Source organism: Hirsutella rhossiliensis (genome assembly GCF_020360975.1).
Source record: "Hirsutella rhossiliensis strain HR02 chromosome Unknown scaffold00001, whole genome shotgun sequence".
Lineage (NCBI taxonomy): Eukaryota > Fungi > Ascomycota > Sordariomycetes > Hypocreales > Ophiocordycipitaceae > Hirsutella > Hirsutella rhossiliensis.
In genome coordinates, this window is record NW_025408667.1 from 6,081,040 (window position 1) to 6,101,765 (window position 20,726).

At 54.2% G+C, this 20,726-nt stretch overlaps 2 protein-coding genes across 2 annotated transcripts; one reads left to right on the top strand and one right to left on the bottom strand.

Moving 5' to 3' along the window:
- Positions 1 to 452: 452 nt before the first annotated feature.
- Positions 453 to 998, top strand: HRG_00760 (uncharacterized protein; the record flags this gene model as incomplete). The annotated part of the gene is made up of 2 exons (XM_044859231.1): positions 453 to 496; positions 578 to 998. The coding sequence occupies 2 exons, from the start codon at positions 453 to 455 to the stop codon at positions 996 to 998; spliced, it is 465 nt and encodes a 154-aa protein (XP_044725631.1).
- Positions 999 to 8,354: 7,356 nt separating this feature from the next.
- On the bottom strand, positions 8,355 to 13,113 carry HRG_00761 (PIF1-like helicase domain-containing protein; the record flags this gene model as incomplete). The annotated part of the gene is made up of 8 exons (XM_044859232.1): positions 8,355 to 8,363; positions 8,434 to 9,911; positions 10,004 to 10,194; positions 10,246 to 10,364; positions 10,417 to 10,686; positions 10,763 to 11,385; positions 11,526 to 11,925; positions 12,472 to 13,113. The coding sequence occupies 8 exons, from the start codon at positions 13,111 to 13,113 to the stop codon at positions 8,355 to 8,357; spliced, it is 3,732 nt and encodes a 1,243-aa protein (XP_044725632.1).
- Between the last annotated feature and the right edge of the window lie 7,613 nt (positions 13,114 to 20,726).

The window sequence follows — 20,726 nt, forward strand, 5'->3', positions numbered from 1 at the left end:
TGGTCGCTTTTCTACGGAGTACCGCAATCTGTTTGGCCAATGAGACACGGCTAAATCGAGCAGTCTCTACCACAATCTTCTGATGTGATTGGACCGCCATTGCTCAACTGTTAATAATATTGAGTAATGCTATCCGGGCAGCAACGGACATACCCCAAGTATTACGACAGCGTGAAGAGCCACTATGTATGGCGATGTACGAAGTACTGTGCATTCGGTGGCAATCCAACGCAATCCAACGGTGCAAGACAAGCAAGCAGGGCGTGGTTTGCAAATTTCCGTTCGCTGCATTACTCGTGCCATGCCCCACTTTATTGACGCTCGCCCCACCTAAAGGTGAACCCCCCCATCGCTGTTAAGGAAGTACCTGCGTTCAACACCTCGCTCCAGGCCGAGGGCGGCGACGGCATCCACCCGCGGACCAGGCGTGACTGTCGCCCCAAGAAGAGCCGATGACTCCTACGAACACCCCAGGAGCTAGAGAAGCGCTCCTCCGGCAAGCCCCACGCGAGCACCTTCCGAATTGCAGGTGCGAAGATGCGCAACCCTACGACCCTCCATTCGGCTCCACGAGCAGCGACAGCGCCGACACCGAGCAGGAAGATGCTGTAATGGGAGACGCAGCAGATGAAACCAAGACCGATGAACCGGACGACCTGCCCGACGCGGAAGGCCCAGCAGTAACGGTTGCTCACGCGGCAGAGAGCCTCATCGCCAGCCAGATGGAATCACAACAGGCAAAGCTGGCCGTCTTCCGCGCATTCTGCACCGCCTTCGACCAGACAGCTGCCCAGTTTACCTCGGGCCACGCGCTCAGCTTCGCGAAGGACATCTCGCGCGACTTCATTAGCTACTGGGACGTCGCGCTCAACGGCGTGCCCACACGCGCCGGTAAGGCCCATAAAAGTATGGCGCAGACAGGAGGCCCCCTCCGCCAGCCTCGACCCACGGCCCCGGGAGGCCCTCTGGTCCAGCCGCCTAAGGATGACCAGCTGTGAATCATTGACATGTAGTTATACAGGCATCAGTCTTGTAGAACATGACCGCGGTAGGCGTACGCTTCTAGGCATAGAAAGGTTCGCCCTCCTTGCCTCGGAGGGATTGTCTCAGGGGGCTGTTCGGCGTCCCTCAGCTCGCCGGCCTGAATGCCGGACGTAGACGTCTCGCAGACAGTATCAGCTTCCTGGCCGATGGCAGCCGAGTCGGGGACAAGAGTCGCCGGCTCACCAGGGGAGGGTTGAGTCTGCTCAGTCGACAGAGTACAGTCCAAATCGCAAGATTCAGCGTCGAAAGTAGGATCGATCGAGTTTACGAGTTCATCGATGCTTCTAAAGCTGTTTTCCGCCAAGCCTCGATCAGTGTCCGGGACTATGTGGTCCGTTTGTGTCCTCCCAATGGTCGACGGTTCCTCCCTTTGCATGCGGTCCATGATGACGGCCGGAACACTGGACCCATCGGCATACTGCCAGCCGTCTATCTCTGCTTGGTTGATTGCGACATCCTCGTAAAGCGAGTTGCTCGGACTTGCTCCTCTGCAGCCATGCCAGGGCAGCTGCCACTCGAGATTTACGCACCTGAAGCAGGTGTCTGACGTCTGCGGAGCCAGGCTTGCCCGAACCGCTCCAAGAGACGTGGATGTTCTCAATGGCCTGCAGTAAGGGATGAGGAAGAACCGTGGCCACAAGGTCGTCCACTTTGTTCGGGAAGACGACGATGTGTCCTTTCACGTGCTTGCGGTAACTGATTTCCGAACGGGTCTTGTTGTCGACCGTGAACTTGGTGATATAGCCAAAAAGGCGCATGCAGGGCAATGAGTCTCTCTTCGACGGGAGAGAGGTCATCAAGCTCTCCGGGGTACCGATGCTCACAACCGATGGCCATGTTGTTGACCGAGAAGGCTTTAGGCAGCCGTCCACTGTCGAAGCTGGCGCGACACTCGCGGCACACGTCAACTCCGGCGCCCTCGTGTGGCGGAAGGCACGCCTCGCACCCTTGGACGGTCCTGGTAGCCTGCAGCAGGGAGGGCGATAAACAACCCCTCCACTGCATGGTGGTGAGTTCGCGAGGCGGCGTCTTCCGGTAGCAGAAGACGCAGTGGGAGATCGGCAACGTCCCCTCATCCGTGAACGCTTGGTAGAACGACTTAGGGGCTTCTACCTGAAGGGCAGGTGGAACTTCTTTGCACCAGGACCTTGTTGACGATGCTTGCTCCTTAGAGCGGAAACAGGCGTTATAGTGATGTAGAATAGACTCGACAGAGTCTCGTTGTAGTTGAACGGTTTCTCGCATCGGCCGGGGTCTTTTTGGGGAGCGCTTGGGCTGCGTCGGTGGCGGAGTGGGAGGTGCTTGCTCGTCTCTAGGCCGTTTCGGCGATGGCGTGGCTGGCGGTTGCTTATGTCTTTTGGAGGAGCGCTTTGGCTGCGTGGGCGGTGGAGCGGGATGTGCCTGCTCGTCTCTAATTCGTTCGGGTGATGGAGTGGCCGGGGGCTGCCCGTTACGGTATATTGGCATTGAGCTTCGCGGCGGCGGGCTCGGTCTTCAGCACGTTGGCAATCCATACCATGCAAGACACGGAGGATCTCGTCGTGTGGGACCCTGACAAGCGGTGAAGGGCGCTGATAGGAACGGCGTTGACGGGATCTCTGCGATTCAATATCACCCAAGGTGCGGCGAACCTCCTCGGGTGAGACCGCGACGGGGTGTTCTCGCGGCATGGTGCACGGGGATGGCGGAGCATGGTCGCGGGGGAAGGCGGCCCGGGCAGTGGGGCCGGATCGGGCGGTCAGTCTTTTGCAAGAAGGTCGTTGTGGCCTGGCCAGTCGAAGAAGGCACGGAGGTGGCGGTGAAGAGTGGCTGGAAAGTCCGAATCAGCACGGGCGCGGGAGGGCGCGGAAGAAGGATCCTTTCGTCTCTTCGTTCCTCAAGGCAAACGAGGGGGAAGGCCGCGGAAGACGCGGAAGAAAGATCCTTTTGTCTCTTCGTTCCTCGAGGCACCTTCTCTGTGGCCTGTGTGTTCCTTAATGGGGAGGCAGAGCCACAGTATACCGTTGGGCCCTACAGTGCCTTCTTTGATGTCGCTGTCCTGGACCCGGCTGAAGTCCAATCCAATGCCTGGCAGTGGACCCGGGATTGGAAAGGGTGGCGGCGACGGTGGCAGATGCTGGTACTGGGGTGAGGCACTCGAACCGGCAGGCGACGCGTGGGAAGAGCTCGCTTCGGATGACCTCCTTCAGAGACTCAACGCGTTTCTCGGCTCTTTCCGCCCGTTCCTCGACGCGTTGCAGGAGAGCTTCGATTCGTGTCAATGGATCCTCGTTGGCACCAGGGCCAGCACTCGTCGCTTTCGCCTTCGTGGCAACAAATTTCTTTCATGGTTGGCGCGGTTCTAGGTCGAATTGCTGTGCTGGATTTAGAGGTTGACCGTGGGCGCTGGTCCTCGTCACATCGGCCGCGCGTTTGTCGCTTTGTCGTTCGTGCTGTCGTCCTCGTCATTAAGCAGTCAGCCTACTTCTGAGTATGCCAGCTATGGCTTAATATTTTTCCGCTCTTTGACTAACCCCGGTGAGCCGGAATCCTGAAAGGTAGTAGTGACTCAGAGCCCGGAGCGGCGTTTCTTTCTCCCCGGGATCCACGCTTATCGTCACCCCACGTTGGGCCGCAAAGATTTGTCGTTTAAACGGACGAGGCAGAGACGAAACGAAGCAACGAATTGATCTACCGAAGCGGACCGACTCTATGGAATCGCTTGAGTCACCATCAACGGGGGAGATACGGAGTTCCATCGAGAAACATGGGTTCTTCTTCGGCAAAGATGCGACCATGGGGCAGCGTATCGAGAAGATGGAAAATGAAGGTACTCCTTTCGCATCAGCTGGGGGATTGCGGTTTTGCAAGGTCACTGTCCTCGACAATTCGGTTAGTACGGATTCCTATTGCACAGTTATATTCTCTCATTTCAGCAGTATATACGGTCCGTTCTCGATTCTTTCTTCGTCTGGTTTGCACTAGGTCTTTACAGGTCCATCGGCGCAGCCCCCGGCGATTACACTTTCAGGAAGAGCGATCCAGGAGCCGATGGAGAGTCTCTTTTAGTCCAACTGTGGAGCAAAGGATCCAAAGTGTCCTTTTGGGGAGGTTCACACCGTCATCACTTACCCTCCGTGAAGGGGGACAATAATCTGTGGCGTGTCCCTCGCGTCATTCTCGTCCGCCTCGGCCTCAAGCCTACAGATGTTACTTTCGAGCAAGGCGGCTTGTAAGTTTACAATCCTTCGTGCTTGAAGCATCGACTCATGCGAGAGCAGTGCCATTGTGGATCCTCGAATCGTCGTCACAGTCACGGAAGGTAATGCGACCGTCTTTGCATTCGGGACGAAGGAGGTGGTTACCACGGCGTGGAGGCCGATGGAACTGCCTAAGTCACAGGATATCGAAGAAACAGTTGCCCTTATGCAAAGTGCAAACTTCGGGCTGAACGTAACATACATTGGGCAAAAGGAGGAGACATGATTAATAGGGGTTGGCTTGCGTTGCGCTACTCGTCTGCTCATACCCTCCTTGATTCTCTGTGCCAGGAGCTGGCAGTATGCGGCCAGAAGTCTCGACAGAATGAATTTCTGGATAACCTCCATCCAACATATTTGAATGAAAGGGGTGGAGTTGTGGGTATTGCGCTGCATGATAATATGGCGTTATGGTTATGTCATTAAAAATCGGTGCATATGTGTCTTGAAGTGTACTCGGCGTTCTTTCCATATTGCCAGACAGCGAGAATGACGTCCTAGACGAGAGCTCTGCATTGGATAACCCGCTTGCCGAACCTGTGTGGCCAAGATGAGCTGAAAGTGATGTCATCGGCGTTGATTGGATGGAGATGAATGCGTTGTTTCGAGATTCGACTCCTTGTGAATCGGAACGATCAGAAACCCGTGAAGTTGAAGAAACGCTGGGTAATTACCTACCAAGGGCGCCATCGCCGGCCTGAAATGGTCGATTTGAATCGCCATTGACAGTCGCCACGTTTCTCTTCCGGGGTTGTTCAGAATCCACCGCCTCTCGACCTCGTTTTCTGCTTTCCTCGTGACTCTTCAAGAGATTTTTTTCCAGCGTCCCGTCCAGCTGCTGAGTGGCATACCTCCGCAGCTGAGTGCATCGTTCTTTCCTGTATAATTCTTTCACGTTCTTAGTCCGTTGCTTTTTCCGTTTGCAGTTATGCCGAAGAAACTGTCGCACTCGCATGAAAGTGTCACGGCAAAACACGCAGATCTCGTAGCATCGGACATCTCCATCGTGCCTTGTCAGCAGAATGCCTTCAGGGGATGGGGGGCAGGGAGAGATACGTCGTTGGTAGTGCTTCAGAAGGTCCGGCCTCCTCTTGAACAGTTTTTTGCGGCAGCATGTTGGATATGGGCACTGGAGTCTGGGTTCATCTCCCCATCCTGGCGTGAGTGAGTATTGGTCGCTACCGGCCTCGTCGCCGTCTTCGTCGCCATCGACGTTGCTGTCGTCGCTACTATCATCGTTGGAACCGTCGCAGGCTTTCTCGCCGTGATTAGACACTACCTCATGTTGTTGACCTAGCAGAGGCAAATGCGCTTGAGCTTCCAGCAGTCTGCCCATCAACTGATGTACTTCGAGCTGGAGAAGCGTATTAGTATGGGCTCTGTGGCTCGCCCGTACCAACCTGACCTGGAAAGCCCCGACATGGTCGCGTAATGCATTGCTCGTGTCGAACGTCTCGAAACAAACTTGGCACTGCGATCGCCTCTCAAATCTGGCCGTCGTTTGACTTGGGTCGACAGACACGAAACGAGTCTGGAGTTCTGGCATCATGTGGCTGAATTGTCTCGTGTCGTGTGAGCAGTGAACAAGTCATGGGCGTAGCAAGGGGCAGAAGCATGGAGGGAATCACAAAACAGTGCAATTGGTTGAAGACATATTGTACTAAGCAGAAGAAAGGGGTGTGAGCAAATTATGCATGTCGCGGGTTGCACCTCCGTCTATAAAAAGGCCTACCAAGACCTCCACACCTCGAAAGTCAGTACTCTAATCGATTCCCTTGCGTCGAGACTCTAGCTGCGACACGAGCTTTCGCACAACGATGCCTCCTTGTTCAGAGTGCAATGACGAGGGCATGGTTGGCACATCTATCTGCCCAAAATGCAACGGATACGGCGGAGCTAAACGAAATGCGCATTTGGATGTTCTTTCATACAGCACATCACAGCGGTGCATTTGGGTACGGGCATCTCTATTCACCCAAAAAAAAAAATTGTCGACATACTAGGACTGATGTGCCTTAAAGGATGATCACATCAATGCTATTAACCCGTTGAATGGGATATTATAAATCGATTGTATATGGCATCTTAGCGAGGCGTTACAAATCTGGAAATGAGGAATCCGAGAAAACAGACTTGCCCGTAATCTCACAAGAGCAGGTCGTTCAATGTTACCCAGCGAGGCAGGGCATAGCAAGTTGCATGTACTGGATACATCTCTTTGAACCAATGAACGTGTCTACACTAAAATCCTGACTGAATACGTACACGCTACTTCCCAGATTATGGTGCCATCAAGCCAAATCTAACGAATCAGGACGGGTTTAATTGACCTCGGAGCAGGGTAACAGCGTCCCATCACTGTCTAAGCCAAATGAGGGTACGTGTCACAAAACTGCGCTCCGAACCAAGAATGGAAAGGCTCATCCCGGTTGCCGCGGCTGAGTGCCTGAGGAACGAGTGGCGGTGAAGTCTGGCTTGCAGGCACGAAGCGGCATGTGATCCGTGCGTAGGGTGGTGGAGGAACGCGGGGGAAGGCCGCGGAAGAAAGAAAGGTCCTTTCGTCTCTTCGTTCCTCAAGGCACACACTGGAGAGCGGCCCCTTGCAGGGTCCGCCAATGCCTTGAGGAACGGGACTGAATTTGGTTCCACACTGGCAGGTCTGCTGAGACGATGAGGCTTGCTCCCGGTAGTGTGGCTGCTTGGACGCCATTTTACCCCGCCACAACAAGGTGGGTTGAGGGCGGGCGGGGTAAGAACGCGGAGGTAACTTGTAAGGCCATCATCTCGAAGGGCAAAGGAGTCTGAACTGTTCGCGAATCATGCAGTAAAGTGTAACAGTTTGTTAAGAATCGACTCAATGCCTCCGATTGATTACTCAAAGTGGGACAACATCGACACCGATTCGGAGCCAGAGGCATCGCCCCAGCAAGCGCCAGCAGCAAAACCCACCCCGCCGCCCACGCATGCCTCGCCGCCGATGGGTACATCAGGTTTGAAACGCACAGCAAGTCGGGGCATGTCGAAGCTGTCATTGTCCGATGTGAGGCCGAGAAACGCAAGTTTCCCCTTTGGTCTGCCACTACAATCCCTGCGAATCATGTCGTGTTTTCGCAGTCAGTGCCGTCCGTCCCAGGGCTCATCGAGGTCCCGCTGGTCCTGGATCGGACGGGGACTCAGTCCGTCAACGAGGCAGACCTCGACAACCAGATTGCTACGTACCTCAATATTGATGCCAACTCCGGGTTTGCACCTCCAGACTGGCAGTCACAAGTTGGCACCGTCGTGGTCGCGCGCAAGGACAGGAAGCCATTTTATCCGCAGCATCTCGAAGGAGTGTGGATGTTCTGCGACCATATCCTGGACCTGTTCGGGGAAGGAGACGGGCCGCCGAGGTGGCTTTACAGCCGCCAGGCGTTCGACGAATGGTGGGTAAATTATTGTGAGGAGCAAAAGCGCTTACGTCCTGGGAAGGGAGGGGAGCGAGATCCGGACGACTGGCGTGCGGTCCGGTCACCTTATGAAGTGTAGGACGTCTACGTGCCGCGTTACGACGGGCGAAAGGTCAAACTATAAGGATGGTTAGTATACTAGCACTACTTTTCGAAACCTTGGTCCTTGTATAACCGTCTTGTTTCCGCGGCCAAGTTCTTGAGTCTCTGCATTCCATCAAGAATGGCCTGATCGAGCCCATTGCCAATGAAGTCATGGTGTCTCACGGGATTAAGAAGCTTGATGCCCCGAAGCGAGGTGCACCTGGATAGTTGCACATAGAGGCTCGTAAAATCGCACTTGGAGGGTTCACCATTGGTCACACGATTTCCACGCAGCTCCAACAGTACTTCGACGAATGTTTTACCCTGGGCTTTGTAATCAGTGAGAACGAACGCTGGTACAGCGGGCAGTCCACGTCGCGTGCATCTTGCGGATAAGAACTTGAAGTGAGAGTTAGTCGAATCAAGTGTATGCGACATGGGCCGGATAAGTACTGTCCCCACCGGGAGGACGGTATCGCCAAGGTCTTCGTCTCCTCGGACTGCAGAAGAATGCCGAGCGGTGGCCCGAAGTGGATGGTCACGTCATCTGCCAAGCAGTATCCCGGGTGATTGGGATCGATTATCACGTCCACGGCAGTAAAGTCAGCCCCATTCACCACCTTCAGGCCAGTGTAGATGTTCTTGTTCACAACCACGGGCATGCCCTGGGCGTAGAAGAAGACGCCGGGGACTTTGCAGGCAGAGTCGTCGCCTTGTCCGATGGTTCGCGCTATGAGGTTTGGAGACAGCGTGCCGTTGCGCCAGGTGTGAGTCGAGACAAAGATACGGATGTGCCGCTTGTTGAAGCGCGCCCAGCCCACAACAGCTTCCATGTTGAGGGCCCACCGGGTGCGGTTCAGCGGCGTTATAGCGCGCAAACCATCGTGGAAGGTGATTTGCGAGCGTCCTACAATGTTGGCATTGAGCAAGCTCAGATCTTCATGGGTCTGGCGCCCGTTACGAACTCGATCCAGGAGTGCACGGAGCTGGGGATCGTTGCGTGCGCGGACTTGGTCTTCGAGGAGCACCACGGTTTTGAACAGATGCCACAATCTGCAGCCGCTGTGGTGAGATATGGTCGCTTGTCGCAAGGGGGTCTCTGTTCGGTCCGGCGGTCTGATGATCAGTAGGCTTGTCTCCCGCACGGGGGCGAACTGGTAGAAGTCTCCCATCAGTAGAACGACGGGCATGCCGCCAAACGGTTCGTCCGGACAGTCACGGAGTGCCTGCAGGTAATGACTGACGTTGTGCAGAGTGGCTCCTCCCAGCATACTGACCTCGTCAATCACGAGTACCAGCTTCTGTTTCCAGATCCACTTCTTCGCCTCCGAGAAGGGGGGAGGCGGTTTGTTTGGATCGCGATGGGAATCTAACCCACAGGCCGAGTGGATCGTCGTGCCGCCAATCTGGGCCGCCGAACTGCCCGACGTGCCGGTTATCTGCAGAAGATGCGGCTGGTTCCTCGCCGCGAACACGTCCTTCAGGGCATCGATAATCCTCGACTTTCCCGTGCCACCCGGCCCGCCGGTGTATTGAAGATGCTGACCCGCTGAGTCCGGATTAGCAGTATACTTGTCCAGAAACAGGCAAACGAGTTGAAGGGCCATGGTCTGTAGATAGTTCAGTGTAAAGCTGGCCGCGGCGGTGTGTCCCATCTCCGCGAAGCTAGTTGCCGGACTGACGTCGACAAGCATCCGAGGGCCTCGTTCATTGAGGTCGCTGCCCGGGAGCGCAGCAGGGGACTCCGTATCGCCGTAGCGAGCTAGCGTATCGTCGATGTCGGCGCCATCCGCGGAAAGCATGGTCCCCTGGGAACCACCCTCAATGTCGTCTAGCATCCGAAGATGCAATAGTTGTTGGGCCTTGGCCGCTGCCTGGACATCGTCTCGAGATATGGGGAGTTGACACAAGGCGTCACCTTGATCATGGGGCATATTCCGGTACAGATCCTCTTGACGTTGGACAAAAGGTTGCTCTTCTCCAGCCGGGTTCTCTTCGCACAGATCGTGTATTAAACCTCCAAGGACGGGTGAGTCTTTTGTGGCGTCCGTGTCCTGCACGGCATTTCGCAAAATCTGGGTAGAGCTCTGTAGGCCTGACGATGAGCCATCGCTGGAGGCTCTTCTTCGTATCGGCCATCGTCAAGCGGGTACTCAACGTCAATTGTGTCGTCGCCCTCCGACCGACTGGCCCAGAGCTTCGCGTCCTTACGCGCGTCTTCGGCAGACTTTCTCAAAAGACAAATGTTAGAGACGTAGAAACGGAGGCGGGGACAAAGGCCCGCTCGATGCGTCGTCCATATGTCGGTTATATCACCTAGGCTCTCAGAAGTGAAGTTTTCCCAAGGGACGAATAACGCCAAATGTAGGACAGAGTTTCTACACAGAGTGTCAGACGGAGCCAAAACGGTGCCGGGGGTTAGAGCGTACCGCTTAATATAGACTGGGTGATCGTCCTCGTGGTCGTCGCTGATGTATCCTTGGAAGATCGGGACGGCGTACTGGTCGGGCCGTCGAAGCTTTTGCATCCAGCCTTCACAGTCTGAATCCTGGCCATCGAGAAAAATGTGAGTCATCTTCACTCCGACCATTTCGACGCACCAAGTGAATCATTGACATGTAGTCATACAGGCATAAGTCTTGTAGAACATGACCGCGGTAGGCGTACGCCTCCAGGCATAATAGGGTTCGCCCTCCTTGCCTCAGAGGGATTGTCTCTGGGGGCTGTTCGGCGTCCGTGAGCTCGCCGGCCTGATGGCGGAGATGCGCCCATAGCCGAAAGATTGTCCAGTATAGGGCCGTCAAGTTCAAGAAGGACCAATGCGGCACGTTGGTAAAGTCGGTGTCATATCCAAGGAGGTGGTAACAAACCTCGACAGCCGAGTTGTCGCTCGGAGAAGATGCGATTTGCCGTTCTCATCAGGAATTGACGGCTTTCGTTCAATACCGCCTGGTGCCTCTCGTCGGGCAGGGCGGGACCTGGCGCGCGAGACGTCGGACGACCGGCCTCGCGAAGTTGGCGGGCAACCTCGGTGGCGAGAATGCGCTTCCACATCGGCGTATCCAGCTTGGTGGCGTAGTTCGTGATGTAGTACACCATGGCCAGGCCCTTGGTCTTGGTCAAGATCATCGAGACGTCGTGGTTGTGGCGAAGGCCGACCGCCAACGACTTGTTATACCGGTTGACGAGTGGATGGTTGCGCCGAATCTGAAGCAAGCCATCCTCTGTGAATCCTGTCTGCTCGACGATCTTCCACGGTGCCTTGAAGCGGCAGGCTGTCCGTCTCTGTTGATCTGCCCCCCGGTCGATGACCCCCTTCAAAGAATACTTAAGGCAGGTGTATGTGTGGGAGTGCACCTGGCAACAGTATGCGATAAAATTGGATTCGTCTTCAAAAGCCGCAGTGAGAGCCGAGGTGCTGGTCATGACCTCCTCCACGGGATCGATGGGCTTCCTCTCCTGTCGCACGGCTTTTCCGGCATCTTCATCTAGACACTCATGAAAGACGGAGTCTATATATCGAATCACCTGGGCGCGATATGCTTCTTCCGCGGGATTGGCCATGTCGTCTATCAAGTTCGGTAAGCGCATGTTGCCGTCCAGCCAGAGGAGTCCATGCAAGTGGAGGCTGCCTCGCTCATTCGTTTCCACCGTCGCGTAGTAGTGGCTGATCTTCCCGAAGATCGATTCCCGGCCTGTATTCACATACTTTTCAAAGAATAGGATATTTCTCGGTGGAAGAAGATGGCCGAGCTGACCGGATCCATGGTGCTCAGGGCGATCCTGTCGTACTTTTCACGGAGATCGGCCAAAAGCTCCTTCGCAGACTCGTAATCGTGGAGCCTATGAATGGCAAGCTTCATCTTTACCGGGTTATTAATGTCGTTGGGACTGATGGTAATCCAGATTGCAGGCATACCGGCGCGGATGTCTAGAGCTTGTATCTTCCTCCGCATAAGTAAACGGGATTCGTTCGAGAGCGGCTGTGCATGGCCAAAGATCGACAGCTCGCGAAGCAAGAGCGATATGTCGGGGTCCGACGTAGTCCTCGTCTCCCGCATCTCCACTTCGGCCCTCTTCAGTCGGTCCTCGGTCAAGTTTGCATAGGCCTGCTCAAGTCTGTGGAAGGAATCTTTAGCGACACGGACCATGCTGATGCGGCGGTTGGTGGAGCGAAGGAGGGTGTTGAATACTAAGAAACAAAACACAGGATGGGTGGCGAATCGGCCTCCATGCCGTTGCAATACGTATCTGGTCCAGTATTGAAGAGAGTGATTCGGACGACGGTCGGCAGCGTCGCTTTGTCGGCTACGACTCGAGTCGCCCTTCGATTTCGGGCCGCCCCTTCCCCACGGAAAAAGCTTGGGAAATGTTCGAGGGAAGAAATCTTCGTGCAGGTTGTCTGCAAAGTCCGCACCACGTTCTACTCGGACAAACGGCTGATCTCCGTAGTTTGGACCTGCATAACGCATGGTATAGAGCGGCCACGTGGATCCGGATTGGCGTTGGCCATGCCCGCCACAAACGACAGCTTATCGGTATCCGCAAAGGCAGCCGGTCCATCAAGAGGAACATGGCGGATGCAGACGTCTCACATATGGTTTCAACTTCCTGGCCGATGGCAGCCGAGTCGGGGACAAGAGTCGCCAGCTCACCAGGAGAGGTCGAGTCTGCTCAGTCGATAGAGTACAGTCCAAGTCGCGAGACTCGTCGACGAAGGTGCCATCGATCGAGCTCACAAGTTCATCGATGCTTCTGAAACTGTTTTCCTCCAAGCCTCGATCAGTGTCCGGGACTATGTGGTCAGTTTGAGTCCTCTCAACGGTCGACGGTTCCTCTCTCTGCATGCGGTCCATGATGACGGTCGGAACAGTGGAGCCGTCGGCATACCGCCAGCCATCCATCTCTGCCTGGTCGATTGCGATATTCTCGTAAAGTGGGTTGTTCCTTTGCAGCCATGCCAGGGCGGCCGCCACTCGAGATTTGCGCACCTGAAGCAGGTGTCTGACGTCTGCGGAGCCAGGCTTAGCCGAACCGCTCCAAGAGACGTGGATATTCTCAATGGTCTGCAGCAAGGGATGGGGAAGAACGGTGGTAACAAGATCGTCCACCTTGTTCGGAAAGACGACGATATGTCCTTTCACGTGCTTGCGGTAGCTGATTCCGGAACGGGTCTTGTTGTCGACCGTGAACTTGGTGATATAGCCAAAGGGCGCATGCAGGGCAATGAGTCTCTCCTCAACGGGAGAGAGGTCATCAAGCTCGCCAGGGTACCGATGTTCGCAACCGATGGCCATATTGTTGACCGAGCAGGCTTTGGGCAGCCGTCCACCGTCGAAGCTGGCGCGACACTCGCGGCATACGTCAACTCCGCGCGCTCGTGCGGCGGAAGGCAAGCGCCACACTTCTGGATGGTCCTGGTCGCCTGCAGCAGGAGGGCGACAATCGACCCCTCCACTGCATGGTTGAGAGCTCGCAAGGTGGGGTCTTTCTATAGCAGAAGACGCAGTGAGAAATGGGCAACGTCCTCTCGTCCGTAAACGCCTGGTAGAACGATCTAGGAGCTGCTACCTGAAGGGCACGTGGAACTTCGTTGCACCAGGATCTTGTTGACGATGCCTGCTCTTTAGAGCGGAAACGGGCGTCATGGTGATGTAGCGCAGACTCGACAGAGTCTCGCTGGAGTTGGACGGTTTCTTGCGTAGGCCCGGGCCTCGTGGGGAAGCGCCCCGTCCGTGTGGGCGATGAAGGGCGAAGCGGTTGTTCCGCCCTGGATCGACTCGGTGATGGAGAGGCCGGCGTCTGCGTGTGTCTTTTGGAGGAGCGCGTTGGCTGCGTGGGGTGGAGTGGGAGGTGTCTCCTCTTCTCTGTGTCGTTTCGGCGATGGAGCGGCCGGCGGCTGCGCGTGTCTTTTGGAGGAGCGCCTTAGCCGCGTGGGAGGTGGAGTGGAGGGTGATAGCCCCTCTCTAGGTCGTCTCGGTGATGCAGTCGCTGGCAGCTGCGTTTGTCTTCTAGGGGAGTGTTTTGGCTGCGTTGGAGGTGGAGTGGAGGGCGCTTGCTCTTCTCGGGGTCGTCTCGGGGATGGGTTGTTCGGCTGTTGCGTGTGTGCGGTATATTGGAATTGAGCTTCACGGCGGCGGGATCGTTCTTCGGCGCGCTGGCGGTCCATATCGTGCAAGACGCGGAGGATCTCGTCGTGGGGAACCCTGATAAGCGGTGAAGGTCGTTGATAGGAACGGCGCTGCTGGGATCTCTGCGATTCAAGATCACCCAAAGTGCGGCGAACCTCCTCGGGCGAGACCGTGACGGGGTGTTCTCGTGGCATGGTGCACGGTGATGGCTGTGAACAATCGGTACGAGAAAGGAGAGTTGGCCCCGGAGAGTGGGACCGGGGCGGGAGCGGGACGGGAACGGGCAGCAGGAACAGGAAGGTTGGTGGGGAAAAAGAACAGGTGGCGGTGAAGAGTGGCTGGTGGGCACGGAGCGGCATGCGGTCCGTGCGTAGGGGGTAGAGGATGTGGAGGTGTGGCGAAGGACGCGGAAGGAAGAACCTTTCGTTCCTCAAGGCACCTCATCCGCTACCCAGATCGCGTTCCGTTCCCTGGACAACGACGTTCAACCGACGCCCACGAACCATAGCAGGTAGTCACTTTATTCCATATTCGTTGACATCACGCTAATACTAGCCAGTTAAACACTTAGGCAGCAATGGAGATATGCGAAAAAGGCGAAATTTTCATCGAAAAAGACGACGACTGTTGGATCCACCTGTGCACTAGGCACCGATCGCGCACGTATAACTAATCGACCGCGCTAGTCACGTGCGAGTAAGAGGTGAGACACAGGGAGGAAGGTCTTTGCACACAGTTTGTATGGGACACGTTTCCCTAGTTACACAAGATATAACCAATTGAACCAGTTCGAATAACCTCACTGCAGTGAAGAGCCTGTCCACACTGATCAGTGTCGCCCGGCAAAGGTGACACAGAACAGCAAGACGGAAGAGAGCTAACCTATCGTCACGCTCTGCAAAGCGAGCTCCTGACGGTAGGATAGTTGCTACAACGCGCGGATTGCTACGAAGACTCTGCATCAGAGCCCACTCTAGTTATCCAACCGTGCCTAAGCTTTGCTGTCATCAGCGACCCTTAGGCGTGCCCTATCGCACATTGATAACCTCATTGACACCCTGTGCCCTGTTTCTCAGCACACAGCCTGTCAATATGTCTGACAATTCATCTGCCGCACTAGCCCCGGCAACAGCCCAGGATACCCCGGCCAACGTGTCTCTCGAAGACAGGCAACTCGTTGAACGGAACCTGACGATCGTGGAGCTCCTTCACTCCCGATCAGGCATTTCGACGCGGATTTCCTCAACGAACCTATCACCCAGAGCTCCTCCCTTGTCCACCGCAACAGCTTCTTCTTAGGCTGTGTGGCAACATACACGGTGGATAAACGTAACCACGGAATTGCCCTGCTTGGGGATCTGTATAACGACTTCACGGGATGGAGCTATGATGACTTCGAACTAATCAACCCACGCCTTAGATCAAGACTCCGGACGCTTCTCAGAATTAGGGGGATCTATATGGGCAAGGCCAACTCTAGCATCTCTCGAGCTTTATGTGGCCTTCTAACAAGTAACGAACTTCCTGAATGGGATGAGAACGAGTTGCTTGGTCAAGAGGTTGCTGAAAACACCGTGGCATATAAGGTGAAACAGAAGCTGCTCCAAGGAACTGTTAAAGCGGCTATATCGTCACCGGCACCGGTAGTAATCCAGCAGCCAACTATTACCCGACCGGCGGAACCGGAATCCCCTCAGATCATTGAGACCCATCAACCCGCTCAGCAAGAGCCTCAGCATCAATGGCGCGAATCCCTCGGTATCAGCAGACGCTCCCCGTACGGACTACCAACTTCCGAGATGCATACACGAGCATTCCACCTGTTCGATTCGAGAACGAGGAAGTTGAGGCCGATCTCACGATTAGATTCATTAAGATATGGGACAAGAAACTAGCCTATACCGGCGAACCATACGATATCTTCGATGACAAGATCCGGAAATTCATGAGCGTGTGCCGTCAAGCAAACATTCCTCCGTCTAAATTCCATGGTGTTTTCCCTTCGATTCTGGCCAAGGCTCAGTCCTTCTTTCTACACGAAATCAGCACTGATTTAACCTTCGCTGAGATGTATCAGAAGATGAAAGAGCACTTTGACACCGAAATCAACCAGAAGATGTATCATACCCACTGGAGCACCCTCACCTTCAGCCGACTTCGGGCTGAGATGCCCGGTAAGTCATCTGACGAGGTCCTCCAGGCCCTTCTTACGAAATTGCGGCTCTGTAGAGAGCACTCGGGGATAAGTCTGGCGGCGAAGGTGGCCTGATCGATGCAACGCTCAGGGCGTGCCGTGGTGTGCCTGAATTCCGACTCGCGATATACTCTCCCGCACCTACATTTGAGGGATTGGCATCACAGCTTCGATCATCGCTATCTGCCATGCAAGATGAACGATCTGAACAACCCAGTGGCCAATATCCCCAAGACCTGGATAGAGGACATGATCAGCACTTCGTGGATCGCAAATTTCAGCGAAATTCCGGCGGAACAAGAGGTCAATCACAAAGGCGTCAGCCAAATTGGAAGAAGAAATGCTACGTTTGCGGCAAGGAAGGTTGTTTCTCAACGAGACATCCTGAAAACGAGAGAAAAGCAGCCAAAGAGAAGTATCTACGAGAGAGAGGCTTCCACGGTCAATCTCGTTCGTATGCTATGTTCTTGGCTGACTATGAAGGGGAATCACAGGATCAGGATGACTCGAGCACCGAGGAATCCGATGATTCTGACTCCTCTGACCCTTATGAATCGTTCTACGCTGCTGCGACCTTCTGTCCAACGAAGCTTTCCATCATCGGATCTCTCCAGTAGGCATCAAGTTATTCAACAGTGACGAACCCACACAATTCATACTAGATCGTTACTCTCAAGACTCGTTCCAAGGAATCATGCCGGACACAGGTGCGGCATGCATATCGACGGGAGGAATCGAACAACTGCGTGCTCTCCAACGAGAGATGCCCCCAGTCCAATTCCGTGATGATCGCAAGCCCGAACCAGTTAGATTTGGTGCAGGAAGATTGGAAACACCACTTGGCGTGATCACCTTGAACACACCAGTGGGAGAGGTTGATTTTCATATAGTCAACGTGCCAACGCCATTCCTCCTATGCCTAGCTGATATGGATCGGCTCGGCGTATATTTAAATAACGTCACGAACGAGCTCGTTGGCAATGGTGTGAGCGTTCCAGTGATTCGAAGATGGGGTCACGCGTGGTTCTTCTTGCGGAAACAAGAGGCATCAGTGGCATATCTCACGGAGGCTGAATTGCGGCGCCTCCACACGCGTTTTGGTCATCCATCCGTGTATCGGCTGCACAAGCTGCTGAATTCGGCTGGCCATGATGTGGAAATCGAAGCTCTGGAAATGATCAAGAAGTTCTGCCACTACTGTCAGATGAAATCCGACCCGCCACGAAGGTTCAAGTTCAGCTTGAAGGATGATTGTGACTTCAATTACGAAGTCATCGTTGATGTCATGACATTGGGTGGCAGACCAGTCCTCCATGTTGTTGATCAAGCCACTGCCTATCAGGCAGGGAGATTCCTATCCAACATGACGGCCAAGGAAACGTGGCTCGCGTTGAAACAATGTTGGATGGATACATACCTTGGACCACCCGATGTGATCACTCATGACGCAGGCACGAATTTCGCTGCTGCCGAGTTCCAAGCAGAAGCGAAATTGATGGGAATAACGTGTCATCAGGTGCCTGTGGAAGCACATTGGGCTGTTGGGAAGGTTGAGAAGTATCATGTGCCCGTCCGAAGAGCATATGATATATTAAAGGCAGAGCTGAAGGATACCGTGAGCCCTGATCAAGTCCTTCAAATGGCTTTCAAGGCTGTCAACGACACAGCCGGTCCGGATGGCCTCGTTCCAACCCTCCTCGTCTTCGGTGCTCTGCCTCGAATGACGATGGATTCGCCGCCTACACCTTCCGCAATGGCAAGAGCTAAGGCGGTGTGGCGAACGATGTCAGAGCTGAGGAAGATCAACGCCCAGAGGAAGGTTCAGACCGCGTTAAATACGCGTAATGGGCCTGATACAGCGTTGCGCCTGCCCCTATCCCTGGCGCTAGGAAGCGAAGTTCGCGTATTTCGCGAGAAGCACGGATGGCAAGGCCCATATAAAGTGCTCGAGGTGACGGATACGGAAATCGCAGTTGACCTGGACAACGGACCAGCGAAATTTCGCAGTACATGCGTCCAACCGTACTATCGTCACCCGGAATCGCTCCTTCCTCAGTTGCAACCCGACCCTAGCCCTAGCCGCACAGACCCATCAACACAACAATCACTCCTTCCCTCAACACAATCCGATCAACAACATCCTCTTCAAAACCCTCTTCCCCTTCCACCCACAACTCAACAACCTCTTCCTCTTCCTACCACAGAAGACCAACCCAAACCTTTCGAATACCCTGAGCCAAAGAGGCCGCGCAGGCGTGGCCGACCTAGGAAGGATGCTGCACAAATGGCACATCAGAATCCACTATTGTTTGCTCACCCGTTCAATTTATCGTTCATCATGAAGCTAATGCGTTTCTTGTTCGAAAAGAAATGGAACATCTCGGCGCCAAGCGGCTACGAGCTGAAGGAAAGATCACAAGCACCGGTTTCCCATTTGAAGCTTCCGACACACTCGAGCTCACGAACCTCCTCGCCGCTGGGGTCATTGTACCCGAAGAATTCGATGCGAATAAACATGGTGGATATCGTGTCTTCAAATCACGAATGGTCAGAGAGGTTAAGGGAAGAAATACTGCAACGCCATACGAGAAATCACGCCTCGTTGTGCAAGGATACAATGATGATGGAAACGTGGGATCCTCACACAAGCCCCTATCAGCCGGCCCGCACAACGCGTGGCCTTGGCCTTAGCACCGTTTCTCTGCACACGGGATATGTTCATCATGATCAGAGACATCACGATGGCATACACACAATCCCAGACCAAGCTGGCCCGTGTCATCCTTGCAGCCCTTCCTCAAGAACTCAAAGAAGATATCCAGAGGGAACAATCCTGCGAATCGTGAAGCCGCTATATGGCATCGCAGAGGCAGGAGCCCACTGGTTCAACACATATCACGACCATCACTGCCGCAAGCTTAATATGGAAACCTCTTCGTTTGACCCGTGCCTTCTGATCACGGCAAACAACATCGCCGACAAGGACCTGTTTGGCATCGCGGCCTTGCAAACGGATGACACATTCATTGTTGGCACAGATGCATTCTCAAGATCGAGGAGAAAGAACTCTGCTTTAAGGCCAAGCCAAAGAGATTCTCCAAGAAGGTTCCATCTGCGACTTTAACGGCAGCCGCCTGACCATACAAAATGGCTGTGTCATCGTCAGGCAGAAGGGCCAAGCCCAAAACCTCGAGGAGATCAATCTTCAGGCATCAAGTAGGCATCAGGATTATGCTGCTCAACGCGCCCGGGGCATATATCGCTTCGATTTGCCAACCCGAAGCAACATACGATTGTTCCGTTGCGGCACAAGCCCAAGAGCCCGTTAATACCGACTTCAAGGCTTTGAACAAGCGGATTGAATGGCAGATCAACAATCCCGACCGTGGCCTATGTTACATACCCATCGATCTCGAGAGCGCGAAGATCTTTGTGTTCACCGATGGATCATTCGCCAACAATAAGGATTTAAGCTCTCAAATCGGCTTTGTGATTATCATCGCCAATGAGACCGCGCAATCAACCGATTCATTTTCCATCCGCGGAAACATTCTTCATTGGAGCTCAACTAAATGCAAGCGCGTTACTCGAAGCGTTCTTGCATCAGAGATCTATGGATTGACATCGGGCTTCGATCTCGCATTTGTGATCAAGCAAACGGTCAATACGATCGCACAACGCCTTGATCTGAAGCAAATCCCGCTCGTCATTTGCACAGATTCATATAGCCTCTATGAGTGCCTCGTCAAACTTGGCACCACAACAGAGAAGCGACTCATGATAGATATCATGGCGCTGAGGCAGGCATATGAATCAAGGGATATTGCGGAAATCCGTTGGGTCAACGGCGCAGATAACCCTGCCGATGCTATGACGAAGGCATCACCAAACAGCGCCCTCACGCAGTTTATTAGCGACAATCAGCTAAACGTGAGGGTGGAAGGATTCGTTCATCGCAATAACACAACAATTCTCGACGAGATTTAATCGGTTTTTCGTTCCCTTCTTCTGCTTTACCGTCGTTCTTTTATTCCATTCACATTAACGAGGAGATCCTCGTGTCCATATTCAACGTGGGACCGATGGAATCAGCTAGCGCATCCGGCGCTCGAAATGCGGCCCATGATGGCGTGTGGCAGAACACACCCAGTGTGGGGAGGAGAGCTACAGTCAGAGCACACTATCCAACATAGTGATGCATCGTGGTAGGAGTTTGTTGGTGTTCTTGTTCGTGTTTTCCTATCTCATCTTAATTCGCTGTGTTTGGTGTGTTTTTGGTGGATTGATTAGTGCGCGATCATCGATTTAGAAAGAGGTTCCAGTGTTGGATCCACCTGTGCACTAGGCACCGATCGCGCACGTATAACTAATCGACCGCGCTAGTCACGTGCGAGTAAGAGGTGAGACACAGGGAGGAAGGTCTTTGCACACAGTTTGTATGGGACACGTTTCCCTAGTTACACAAGATATAACCAATTGAACCAGTTCGAATAACCTCACTGCAGTGAAGAGCCTGTCCACAACGACATCATTTTTGATCACACAAAGATCATCCTACAAGGAGCCAACAGCGAATACTTCTACG